Source organism: Salmo trutta, chromosome 5, assembly GCF_901001165.1.
Source record: "Salmo trutta chromosome 5, fSalTru1.1, whole genome shotgun sequence".
NCBI classification, from domain to species: Eukaryota; Metazoa; Chordata; class Actinopteri; order Salmoniformes; family Salmonidae; genus Salmo; species Salmo trutta.
The window spans coordinates 14503093-14517215 of NC_042961.1; the positions used below are offsets into that span (position 1 = coordinate 14503093).

At 43.7% G+C, this 14123-nt stretch overlaps 1 protein-coding gene across 1 annotated transcript; it reads left to right on the top strand.

Moving 5' to 3' along the window:
* The first annotated feature begins 10031 nt into the window (after positions 1-10031).
* Positions 10032-13008, top strand: LOC115193383 (G-protein coupled receptor 26-like). Its single transcript, XM_029752101.1, has 3 exons — positions 10032-10738; positions 11729-11842; positions 12749-13008. The coding sequence occupies exons 1-3, from the start codon at positions 10068-10070 to the stop codon at positions 12987-12989; spliced, it is 1026 nt and encodes a 341-aa protein (XP_029607961.1). The 5' UTR covers positions 10032-10067; the 3' UTR covers positions 12990-13008.
* The last annotated feature ends 1115 nt before the right edge of the window (positions 13009-14123 follow it).

Below are 14123 nucleotides of genomic sequence, written 5' to 3' on the forward strand. Positions count from 1 at the left end.
TAACCTTTTCAGGAACTTCAGTATCTCTTGGCCTTGGGTAGCAGCAGCTGATCGTTTCACTCTCTTTATCCTGTGCCAAACACATTTATTCATGGGGTCTAACTTATTAACGTTAGCTGCTGGCTGCATGATTGCATCAACCTTACTCGCTAATGTTAGCTAGGTAGCCATCTAGCTAGTCTACTTAACCTAACATTAGGAGTTTTGTTTACTAGCTATAGATTGGATCATTCTAGATAGTTTTAGAGGAAGACTAAACTTAATAAAATTAACTGCTTTTATAAACACATACAGTACCTTGTTTTCCATTAAAATGTGTGTTCGCTCTCTCGGGCAACCAGGGATGCAGGAGAGGAGCGTGAGTGAAGAAAGAAAGAAGTAAGAAGAAAGAAAGAAAGAAAGAAGAAAACATTGTAGAGTCAAACAATGAGGTGCTGGTGCAACCAAACATAGTTGTTGAGAGGCATGGTTGATGAGTCTCTGTAGGCTGTAGCTAGGAGATGACTGTAACTGACAGGTGAATCCGCCAATCACAGCGAGCGTGGTGGTTACCATGTGAAATCCCAGGGACAGGGATGAATTCACTAGACAAAACATAGGCAAACGGGCTGAATTGGGGGTGGTACTATATCACCTTATCCAATAAGAAATGCCTGCTTTCTTTTCCATTGCACACTGTTTTTTTATGACGTGAACTAATGAATATGTCTAGTAAGCACGTTCGGTGCCGCTGCTTTGAAAGTGGTGTGGTGGCTCCACACCAGATTGAAAAGTACTGGTTGCAAATGCTGTCTCACGTTTTCTGGAGGCTCTGATAAGAATGTCTGCCTAAATGACAAAGTGTGAATAATGAATTCAGCCAGTCTGTCTGAGAGGATAGTTGGACGGATGAGCTTGTGCCTACGCCTCAGACAGGGTGGGCGTGATGAGGAGAGGTGACAACAGAGAAGTCTAATCAGGATGAGCAGGCAGACTCACAATGTGAACATTCTTCATTTCCACAGTCACTTTCTGTGTCGGCACAGAGCTTTTAAAAAGCTTTCACAAGGCCAACATGAGTCTGTGAAACAGCCATCCAATCAAACCTGGTTTCAAGTCAAGGCCCTTTCAAAATAGCAAATGGTTACAGTTGACAAAGAGTTCTGAGTCAGCCACCATCATAATGATTACCTGGCTGTAAGAACAACTGAATGAAACCAACCTCTGTGACATACAGTGCCAGTCCTTGAAGTGAATGCATTTGGCAAACAGCAAACAAGGACTGAAACTAAATTGAGCAACAATTCTACAGGCCTTTTAGAGATGTTTTGTTGAAAAGCGTGAAACAATACAAGTGGTTGAAGCGCTCTCAAAATAATTGGGAGATGGGGACAGGAGGGACGGGAGAAAACATTATCTCCATCACTCATAACCCACATGAGTCGCATACACCCTCTGAATATTTGCAGTTGGGACCCACATTTCAAATAAATCATTTGTGACATGGCGGGAACATGAATATGTTAGTATGACATGGTCTCTAGCATCATATTCAAATGTGCATTGACAAGTTTTGAAGTGTTGATGGAAAATATATACTGCTCAAAAAAATAAAGGGAACACTTAAACAACACATCCTAGATCTGAATGAAAGAAATAATCTTATTAAATACTTTTTTCTTTACATAGTTGAATGTGCTGACAACAAAATCACACAAAAATAATCAATGGAAATCCAATTTATCAACCCATGGAGGTCTGGATTTGGAGTCACACTCAAAATTAAAGTGGAAAACCACACTACAGGCTGATCCAACTTTGATGTAATGTCCTTAAAACAAGTCAAAACGAGGCTCAGTAGTGTGTGTGGCCTCCACGTGCCTGTATGACCTCCCTACAACACCTGGGCATGCTCCTGATGAGATGGCGGATGGTCTCCTGGGGGATCTCCTCCCAGACCTGGACTAAAGCATCCGCCAACTCCTGGACAGTCTGTGGTGCAACGTGGCGTTGGTGGATGGAGCGAGACATGATGTCCCAGATGTGCTCAATTGGATTCAGGTCTGGGGAACGGGTGGGCCAGTCCATAGCATCAATGCCTTCCTCTTGCAGGAACTGCTGACACACTCCAGCCACATGAGGTCTAGCATTGTCTTGCATTAGGAGGAACCCAGGGCCAACCGCACCAGCATATGGTCTCACAAGGGGTCTGAGGATCTCATCTCGGTACCTAATGGCAGTCAGGCTACCTCTGGCGAGCACATGGAGGGCTGTGCGGCCCCCCAAAGAAATGCCACCCCATACCATGACTGACCCACCGCCAAACCGGTCATGCTGGAGGATGTTGCAGGCAGCAGAACGTTCTCCACGGCGTCTCCAGACTCTGTCACGTCTGTCACGTGCTCAGTGTGAACCTGCTTTCATCTGTGAAGAGCACAGGGCGCCAGTGGCGAATTTGCCAATCTTGGTGTTCTCTGGCAAATGCCAAACATCCTGCACGGTGTTGGGCTGTAAGCACAACCCCCACCTGTGGACGTCGGGCCCTCATACCACCCTCATGGAGTCTGTTTCTGACCGTTTGAGCAGACACATGCACATTTGTGGCCTGCTGGAGGTCATTTTGCAGGGCTCTGGCAGTGCTTCTCCTGCTCCTCCTTGCACAAAGGCGGAGGTAGCGGTCCTGCTGCTGGGTTGTTGCCCTCCTACGGCCTCCTCCACGTCTCCTGATGTACTGGCCTGTCTCCTGGTAGCGCCTCCATGCTCTGGACACTACGCTGACAGACACAGCAAACCTTCTTGCCACAGCTCGCATTGATGTGCCATCCTGGATGAGCTGCACTACCTGAGCCACTTGTGTGGGTTGTAGACGCCGTCTCATGCTACCACTAGAGTGAAAGCACTGCCAGCATTCAAAAGTGACCAAAACGTCAGCCAGGAAGCATAGGAACTGAGAAGTGGTCTGTGGTCCCCACCTGCAGAACCACTCCTTTATTGGGGGTGTCTTGCTAATTGCCTATAATTTCCACCTATTCCATTTGCACAACAGCATGTGAAATTTATTGTCAATGAGTGTTGCTTCCTAAATGGACAGTTTGATTTCACAAAAGTGTGATTGACTTGGAGTTACATTGTGTTGTTTAAGTGTTCCCTTTATTTTTTTGAGCAGTGTATATTTTTGCTGTCTTTGTTGCTAGCTGACAATCAGAACTTCATCATGACCCACATACTGCAGGTATTCTCCCTTACAAAAAAAACCACATGAACAAATCACGTGAAAAATGTCATGTGTGAAGTCTCACATGATATTTCACATGACTCAGACATGGGATAGTGTAAGATTCACATGTGTGATTTTGTAACTGGCAGGATTAGAAATCAGGTCTCCCAATGTCTTGACCATTCGACCAAGAGGGCCAGCATTCATTTTCAAGTCGCAGGCGGGGCTACCTCATCACTTGACCATGAGCAACCACGACCGACTCATGTCCACTACACTTTCACATGTGCATTTTCACATTTTAATGTCAACCAGGGCTGTCAAATGACAAACAATTTAATTGAGTTTATCACAGGTTTTCTGTGATTAATCACGATTAACCGCAAATTCATAATTTTAGGTAAATTGATAAACATACTTTCTTAACCTCAAAGTCAACTTGTTTTGACATCACATCGTTGTTTTTAGCTGTATAGGTGATGTATTATGGATGCTTTCATTGTAATTTGAACGTTTTTAGACAATAACCAGGTTTCCATCCAAAGTTTTTTAAGCGAGTAAAGTACGTCGGATAAAAAATGTCACGACAGGCCTGACGGAAACAGAACATTTGATGGTAAACTTTCCAAATTTCGACAAAACAAAATACGCTAGACAAGGTGGGATCTTTTTGTGTCCGTAAAATGTATTTTGGACACATCTTGGACACGGTGGACACATCTTTATGCACAAATATTGACATAATAACCATCATATGGAAGTAAACTTGGAGTAAAGCAATGATATGTTGTTTGGTCCTCGCACTACGACTTGGGAAAGCATGCGGTTTGTTAGGCTACAGATAAAATACGTTATGATGATCTTCACAGGGGGGTGAAAGTGCACAGGGATGAGCTTGATGCTCCTTTCCAATAAATACTGAGGGTCTTATACTAGTGACATGATGATCGATGCTTGGCTGCCATTTGACAAATAAAAATGTATCTCATCATATAGGTAGTCTACCCGTACTGTATATAAGAGCTGTTGGCTAGAGCGCAGATGCCAATACCAGACTGGGCACATTTGCTATATAATGCAAAAGAAATTCTGACAAAACCATCAGTACAGTTAAAGACATGATGGAAACCCATTTGACTTAAATGTTTTATTCGGTACATGAATAGTTAAGAGCAAAAGTTATTTTTATGTGCACTACGTCATCACACACAGCCTTTTAACAACAACAAGTGAATTTGATGGAAACACATCCTGGTTGGAAAAGTTGCAATGTTTTTAATGCAGATTTTACAATAGTCACATGAAAATCTGTGGCCATTTGGATGAAAACCTAGTTTATGTGATAAAAAAATGTGATCTAAAGTTACAAAAAGTTAACTTGAGTTACTTTATTAATTCTGACAGTGCTAATTGTAACATGTTAAACAGGATAAAAAAGGAGACACCGAGCACTAGCTTCTCTGTTCTTTTCACTGGGCTTCTTCCAACGGTCACTGATAAACGTATGAAGAAGAGAGGCGCTTCTTAACACCCGGAAGCCGGAAGCCAGCAGCACCGATGTGTTGGAGGAAACACTGTTCACCTGATGACCAAGGTCTGCCTGCAGGCGCCTGGCCCACCACAAGGAGTCGCTAGAGCGTGATGAGCCAAGTAAAGCCCTCCCGGGCAAATCCTCCCCTAACCCAGACAACCCTGGGCCAATTGTGCGCAGCCCTATGGGACTCCAGATCACGGCCGGTTGTGATACAGCACGGGATCAAATCTGGGTCTGTAGTGACACCTCTAGCACTGCAATGCAGTGCCTTAGGGCTCCCGAGTGGAACAGCGGTCTGAGGCACAGCATCTAAGTGCTGGAGGCGTCACTACAGACCCTTGTTCGGTTCCGTGCTGTATCACAACCGGCCGTGATTGGGAGTCCCATAGGGCGGCGCACAACTGGCCCAGCGTCATCCAGGTTAGGGTTTGGCCGGGGTAGGCTGTCATTGTAAATAATAATTTGTTCTTAACTGACTTGCCTAGTTAAAGGTTAAGTAAATAAAATAAATAAACCGCTGCGCCACTCGGGAGGCCCAGAAATAATCCTTTTTTACCCACTTGAATTATTATACTCAGGTAGACTAAGTTACCTTTTTACAGAATGGCATTACAGAATCTGCAATTCTATATGTGGAAACATTGCTACTGTGAGTTGTTTACACCACCTTTTCACGTGAGGAGACTAACACTATTTCACCACCACATGCGAACTTGCAATTCCACATATGGAAGTGAGATTTTCACATGTGAAACTGCAAATTAGATTTTCACATGTGAATGTTTTTAAATGTGAAACCGGACATATTGCATGTGCAACTGCAATTCACATGTGAGGTGAAAGATGTTTTTCTTCTCACATGTGAGAAGGTGGTGTTAGCATGTGAACTACATGTAAATAATGCGAAAATATGGTTTACGTGTTAAATTTAAGCTCAACATGTGAAAACAGCGATTTTCACTGACATGTAAAACTGCAAAAAAAATGTTTTGTTGTTGTTGTAAGGGCTGTCACCATCCAGGAGTTAGGTGGCTTTGTTTACAATGTGATTCAGAGGACTTACTCCAGCTGTGTCTGTGAAGCTGTGGGGTAGCGTTTACATCATAGGTGTGATAGGTGCATCCTACGGACAAACTCCATGACAGCCAAGAAAGCGTATGATTGGAAAACACATATAGAGGAGTAGAAACACCAGGGGGAAACCAATCATATTGACACACAGTAACTACAAAAGGGTTCTCCGGCTGTCCCCATAGGACAACCCTTTGAAGAACCCTTTTTGGTCCCAGGTAGAACCCTTTTGGATTCCATGTAGAACCCTTTCCACAGAGGGTTCTACATGGAACCCAAAAGGGTTCTACCTCAAATCAAAAAGGGTTTTTACCTCAAACCAAAAAGGGTTCTTTAAAGGGTTCTCCTATGGGGACAGCCGAAGAACTCTTTTGGAACCCTTTTTTCTAAGAGTGTATATACTGAGGTGTCTCAAGTTTGCACTATTCCCCTTGTATTTATTGAGATCTCTGAGAGATATGTGTTGTATCCCGGCTTTAATCCGACATTTTGAACTATTAGTTGACACACAGCAAGGGGGAGACTGACCAGATTCTAGACTGTCAAAACATCTTTTGAAAGAGTCAGTTTCACTGATTTAAATAGTTCACTAGCCGTCTTCCAGAGGGAGAGAGGGAAGAGGGAGGGAGAGAGAGAGAGAAAGAGAGAGAGAGAGAGAGAGAGAGAGAAAGAGAGAGAGAGAGAGGGGGGTGCCTGGAGGAAGGAGAGGGCTGCCCAAGCACAAACAAACAAAGGCTAGTGTGAAAAGACAGCATCTGAAATTGTGCATAAGCCAGTAGGGGCTGCATAGCCTAGCCAGGCATGTGTTCATTCTGCTACGACATGAGTCACCCCTCGCCAACAACCACACACACACAGAGAGAAAGAGAAAGAGAGAGAGAGAGCAAGAGAGGATGACATGCTTACAAATGTATGAAGGTCTGATATAAACAATGTATTACTGATTACTGTCATATGAAACTACCAACTATCTTTTTTTTATGAAAGAATATACCATGTACAGTTTAACCTCCCCTCCATACCAATTCGCTGCATTGCCACCCATGATAATCTAATATGCCACTATTTCATAATGCTATCATACTGTAATTATCCCTGTAACATGCCAAACATTATGACAGACTTGATGGCCCTAAACACCTACACCTTCACCCACACATATGCACATACACACACACCCGCACCGAAAGAGCACTGACATCCACCACCACACTCACTCATTAACACTTCCTCTCCTTCCATCTTCAGAAGCGGAGAGCTGCTGACTACCATGCCAATATATTGTATACTGTAACATCACGCTCATTACCAGGGACAGCGCATCAAAGCAGATGGGAGAGCATGATTGGCTGGGCCCAGACTGGTGACGTGTTACAGCCAGCCGGCTACGCAGGCCAGCACAGGGCATCACAGCCGGCAATCTACAGGAGAAAGACCATGATGATGGGGTCTAATTAAAAGTATGATAGGATAGGGTGTAGATCATTTGCATGTGCTGCTATCTCTGGCCAAGCTTTCACAGCTAATGGATCATATAAACTGGGTGGTTCGAGCCCTGAATACTGATTGGCTGACAGCCGTGGTATATCAGACCGTATACCACGGGTATGACAAAAAATTTATTTTTACTGCTATAATTACGTTGGTAACCAGTTTATAATAGCAATAAAGCACCACGGGGGTTTGTGGTATATGGCAAATATACCACGGCTAAGGGCGTTGAGTCGTGCCTAAGAACAGCCCTTAGCCGTGGTATATTGGCCATATACCACACCCCTTCGGCCCTTGTTGCTTAAATAGAGCACCACAAAACTCCTCCAATTACTGAATAGACATATCAGCAAAGAGAGGAGCTGTAGTGTCATATTTAGAATATGCAGTAGTACGCATCATATCAGCAAGCATGGACTTTTGTTTGTTCTGTACCTGTCATATGTAAAGATGTTTGGGTAGCTTTATGGTTCAGAAAGTTTCAAATAATAACAGCCAACAAACTTTCGCTAACCATCTAGTCGTATCTCACAATCTCTGCCTTGTCAAAAGTGTACCATTAAAAATGATTTTCTTGGTTAAACTAATTAGAAAACTATCTGTAGACAATATCAATGCCTTGCGACTACCCAGAATTCCTGGATCACGGTCTTGACCACTTTCTATTCGAAGACTGATTGTGGTCCTCTCTGGTGGTGGAGAAATCTCTTTCAATCTAATTACATCATATCAATGCTTTTAATTCAGCCCAGAAACGAATCTAATATATAAATGATTTTGTGCAAATTAGTCATTTCAACTTTCCTCTTTACTCTGGCCATTCTCATTGAGCATGTTAATTGAACTTTCCAATATAGAACAAGACAGGCTAGAGGTGTCTGGCAGTGTTAAATGAGGGCCATTTGATCATGTGTGATGATTGTGTGAACAGTCTGGGGCAAAAACTAGAGGGGAAAGAGACATGGCTAACAGGCCACGTATGCATCCCATGTCATAGTACGTTTAAATTCAAAATAAATACAAAATCATTTCTCTATTGATTGAGACATGACTATGTCTGTCTGGGTCTGTCTGTTCTATTCTGTGTTTACCAGATGCACAAGTCCCCCGTGGAGTCCCCTCCCCAGACCCTTGTAAAGAGGACGTCAGGGGAAATCCACAGTAGACACAGCATCTGCCAAAGCCATCTGGCCCTGCCGTGTCATTGACGTGAATCTGTGCAATCACCTGTTGTCAACAGCGTCAGCAGCGAAGTCCCCTGTCCACTCCAGCAGCATCGCAACATGAACCATCCTCTCTTGTCTTGTGGAGAAATAACACATATTTGTAATCTCTCTACATTGTGTAATTATCTTGTGTTATTCGTTAACATTACTAGCGTTCACCACTTACCATAAATAGTAGCTACACTTAGATACCCCCTCATACGATCCCATTTAGTATGAATGCCAACCTATGCCTGTAGGTCATGGGATGCTATCAGAGATCTTTCTAGACAGGGGGCTGTAAATAGTGTTTGTGTGTTGTGTGTGCCTTAAGAAGCCAGTATAGTATCTGTGCAACGGACCATACAAATATGGATGGGGACAAGCCGAACATTAGTCATTGCAAAAGCAGTGTTTTTGAAAGAATGGCAGCTTCAGGCTTCAGAAAGCGTTTGTAGATAATCACACTGGCTGTTTGTCCACATTAATAGAAAATAATAGAATACAACTTTATTGTCCATTGGTTAGAACATAGAACATTTTCTGCCTTTATCAACACCCCCAGATACACACAAACACATTGAGAGATACAGGGTCAGCAGAAGTGCAACACCGCTGGGCGGAGAGCAATTGTGGGGGGTCAAGTGCTTTACTCATGGGCACAATGGCAGGAGATGGTACATGGGATCAGAGACCAGCAGCCATCCAAGTATGATTTCAGTTCCAATCTCATTTCTGTGTTGCCCCGCCTGGGGCTTGAACCAGAAACTTTCTGGCTGCTGGACAGCCTCTCCAACCTCTAGGGCCTAAGAGCTACTGCTGCCGATTGATCATACGTTGTGTCTATAATATCTATAATTCTAAATTGTGATGTCAGTCATTTATATGCTCCATACTCTTGTGGATGAACTACATCCTGGTTAAGTCATATGACGCAGTAATATGGGATTTACATCAGCTAGAGATAACACAAAGATACATTTGTTGTATGATGTTTATCGAATTGTAGGGTCTAGCACGATGTCGGTTACATGAGTGAACACTTACCGCATGATATTGAAGAAAAATACATTTTTTGGTTGCTTTGGGGAGGCGATGGAGTGTGTAGTATATGGGTGTGGGTGAGGTGTGACATATACGACATAAGCATCGCCAGAGACAGACCATCCGAGAGACTGCGCTGGGCGTTTGCAAAGCTGTCCATCAGTGCACATCGCAATTGCGCAATAAGGGGATGTTGTGCGAGCAGTGGCAAGAAATAAATAGTTAGAAACTTAGTGCAGCCACACGTGCAGGGGTGTGTCTGTTTGTAATCACCCGTCCCTGGAGACATTGGGTTCAGCACATCGAGGATACTTGGATGTCTCTTCTTGTGACTCTCCATAGTGAGCCGGCTGTATCGTTACATGGAGACACGAGAAGGACAACGAAGAATAACCGCGGAACTGTGTCGGATGTTTTCTTGTTGGACCTCGTAGTTCCAGCACGATGCTATATGTAATTTGTTTCAGAAGCTGGACGGTGGATACAATTGTCAAAAGTGCGGATATTTGAGCGGGACGCACGCACAATGCACATTGCGGACATGGCGGTCTCTGTGTTTGTAGTAGTGATCATCGCCGTCTCGTTTCTGTCCAACGTGGTGGTACTGATCTGCTTTCTGTACAACCAGGAGATTCGAAAGCAGGTGCCCGGGTTGTTTATCCTCAACCTAACCGTCTGCAACCTGTTGCTCACCGTGTCCAATATGCCTCTAACTCTGGTCGGACTTATCAACAAAGGAAACACTGGAGGCAGCGGGTTCTGTCAAACTGTGGGTTTCCTGGACACTTTTCTCACCACCAACTCAATGCTCAGTATGGGGGCTTTGAGCATCGATCGATGGGTGGCAGTGGTTTTTCCGCTGAGCTACCACTCCAGAGTACGACACCGGGACGCAGTGATAGGGCTTGGATACACGTGGATGCACTCGCTCTCCTTCTCCACGGTGGCCACTTGCTCTTCCTGGGTTGGGTACCATCACCTTTACGCATCATGTACGCTCTGCAATGCGAGAGCAAGCGGCTCCCGGACGCAGTTTATCATCTACACTGTGGTTTTACACTCTCTCACTTTTCTCTTGACCTTAATCGTGTTGTGTGTAACGTACCTGAAAGTGCTGAAAGTTGCGCGGTTTCACTGTAAACGCATCGACGTGATCACTATGCAGACCTTATTGCTGCTTGTGGATATTCACCCGAGGTAAGCCGTTGAGCCTAGTCTGAGTCATTTACTTTTGACATTTTTTCAGATTATCCCACGAATTGTAATTGCAAAATTACCAATGCGACTTCAGTGGAGTTAGAATTGATTTCAGCACCACCGTTTTGGTCCAATGTTACGGTCTCAGATCTCAGCCCCCTTTATCAAAACTAAAATGACACAAATATATTCCAAACCAAGAGCTCTTCACATACAGATCAAAACCATTATAAATTGTGACCATTATTAAACTTGATTTTCCTATGTTTTATATACATTCCCACCCACCCTACGAGGTTGGAATAATACTGTGAAATTTTGAAAATGATAATAAGAGCTGTTTGAAAAGGCGCCTGAAATTTCAGCCCGTCAAGGTGGGATGGAGTTTTGGCCTGCCTCCCCCTCCCTACTCTGACCACTTCCAGACAGTCCTAGCTAAATTCTTGTTTGAGAAATTGCTCTTTGCTTAGAAGCTATTTTTGTTTCTTTTTGACCATGTACATTGAAACAATCACATTAAGGTACTTCATTGTTACCCAGAAATGATTTGATATTGAGATAAAAACGACTGCATTGGACCTGTATGGTTTACTGCATTTGATTATCCCTTTTCAATCATCTCCACATTACATAACTCAAATAGTTAAACTAGCCTCAAATAGGTAAATTGATGCCATCTCACTGTCTGCATCACTTTCTCTGTTATCTGTCTTTCTTCTTTCTCAGAGGCCGGGGTCAATTCCTTGTGATTAGCGATCAATTAAACAATAAGTATTGACCTCGAATTGGACTTGATTTACATAATGGGTGTGTTACAGTTTTGATATCTTGAACAATCCATTGGCATTGACCTGAGGCTGTGCTCTGATACTGTCCATAGAAGCATGCTGTTTTCTCCGTCACCCTTCATTCCACTCAAGAGGCCATGTTTGAGGCTGTGCTCCTGGGTCGTCGCCTGGGTTGATAACGGTCCCCTCTGTCCTTTGGTAGTGTGCGCCAGCGATGCCTGGATGAGCAGAGACAGCGGAGGCAGAGAGCCACCAAGAAGATCATCACATTCATTGGAACGTTTGTGGTGTGCTTCGCCCCTTACGTCATCACGAGGTGAGCAGGGGTTCAAATCTATCCTCAACACCTCTGTGCGTGTGGGATGGTGTTATATTGTGGGATTGGCTGCTGCGAACTGTGGTGACACCAATTCCCCATCTGAGACCAACGAAAGTTGTCTACTTCCTGTGCAAATGGCTTGTGCTTTAGCCCACTGGGTTGAAAGATTGAATTTGCAATGTGGACGATGGGCTTTGTGTTAATGAATTTCAAGCTAGGCTACAGTGGACCATAGTCAATTTCTACAACCCTATCTTATTATGTTCTATCGATCCATATCTAAATCACTAACCAATCAGCTTGAGGGTGATTATGTTGTAACCCTTTTTCTTCATGAGTTTTAGGATGAAACCCCAGGGAAGGGAAAAAGAGTGTAAGAGAAAGATAATCTGTAAGAGAGTTAGCACGGGTCGACGTGTCATTATGAGTGAGTCAGAGACCATGACGATACTTCTCATTACACCTGCTGCCTATTGTAGAAGTGCAGCTTCAACCCTTCAGAAGGGGATAGAACATAACCGTGAAGATGGAGATCACATCAGGGGCTATAATTATAGTGAGATCCCCATTGTGAGTTTGATAGCTGCTGTAAATCACAAGACCAGTGACCTGAGATCGTCATTCTGAGAATAAGCCTTGTCCTTGTGAAACGCCTCCATACACTTACCTGGTAAGGACAGTGAGACAAACAAGAGCAACTCCACATCCCCTAACATTCACTATCGAATCAGAGCCATGGCATTTTGAAGCAAAATGTTGACATTTCTGAGAGCTTATTGAAGAGTTTCCTCAGGACATTAGGTTTTTTGACATCTGTGTTGTTTTTCACTGGTCTATGAAACAGTCCTTTTAAGCTATCCACTGTTCATAATATAACTTATCTCTCTGTGCTTGTCATGGCAGAATCTTCGAGCTCTTCACGCTAGGACAGATAAACCCTCACTGGGGTGTCTTGTCTAAGTGTTTGGCCTACAGCAAGGCAGCCTGCGACCCTTTTGTCTACTCACTGCTCCGGAACCAGTACAGGAAGACATGCAGCGACCTGACCAACAAGATCCTGAAGAGAAGTTCCTTTAACTCCTCCGCCCGCATGGTGGAGAACGGCAGGGCCAACGACACCAACAACATCAAACCCACCCATTGACTATGGCAAGATGGAGACATTGAGGTACTTACATACAGTTGAAGTTGGAAGTTTACATCCACTTAAGTTGGAGTCATTAAAAGTCATTTTTCAACCACTCTACAAATTTCTTGTTAACAAACTATTGTTTTGGCAAGTATGTTTGGACATCTACTTTGTGCATGACAGAAGTCATTTTTCCAACAATTGTTTACAGACAGATTATTTCAGTCATAATTCACTGTAGCACAATTCCAGTGGGTCAGACGTTTACATACACTAAGTTGACTGTGCCTTTAAACAGCTTGGAAAATTCCAGAACATTATGTCATGGCTTTAGAAGCTTCTGATAGGCTAATTGACATAATTTGAGTCAATTGGAGGTGTACCTGTGGATGTATTTCAAGGACTACCTTCAAACTCAGTGCCTCTTTGCTTGACATCATGGGAAAATCAAAAGAAATCAGCCAAGACCTCAGAAAAAACATTGTAGACCTCCACAAGTCTGGTTAATCCTTGGGAGCAATTTCCAAATGCCTGAAGGTACCACGTTCATCTGTAGAAACAATAGTACGCAAGTATAAACACCATGGGACCACGCAGCCATCATACCGCTCAGGAAGGAGACGCATTCTGTCTCCTAGAGATGAACGTACTTTGGTGCGAAAAGTGCAAATCAATCCCAGAACAACAGCAAAGGACCTTGTGAAGATGCTGGAAGAAACAGGTACAAACATATCTATATCCACATTATTACAAGTCCTATATTGACATAACCTGAAAGGCCGCTCAGCAAGGAAGAATCCACTGCTCCAAAACCGCCATAAAAAAGCCAGACTACGGTTTGCAACTACACATGGGGACAAAGATCATACTTTTTGGAGAAATGTCCTCTGGTCTGATGAAACAAAAATAGAACTGTTTGGCCATAATGACAATCGTTATGTTTGGAGGAAAAAGGGGGAGGCTTGCAAGCCGAAGAACACCATCCCAACCGCGAAGGACAGGGGTGGCAGCATCATGTTGCGGGGGTGCTTTGCTGCAGGAGGGACTGGTGCACTTCACAAAATAGATGGCATCATGAAGAAGGAAAATTATGTGGATATATTGAAGCAACCTCTCAAGACATCAGCCAGGAAGTTAAAGTTTGGTCGC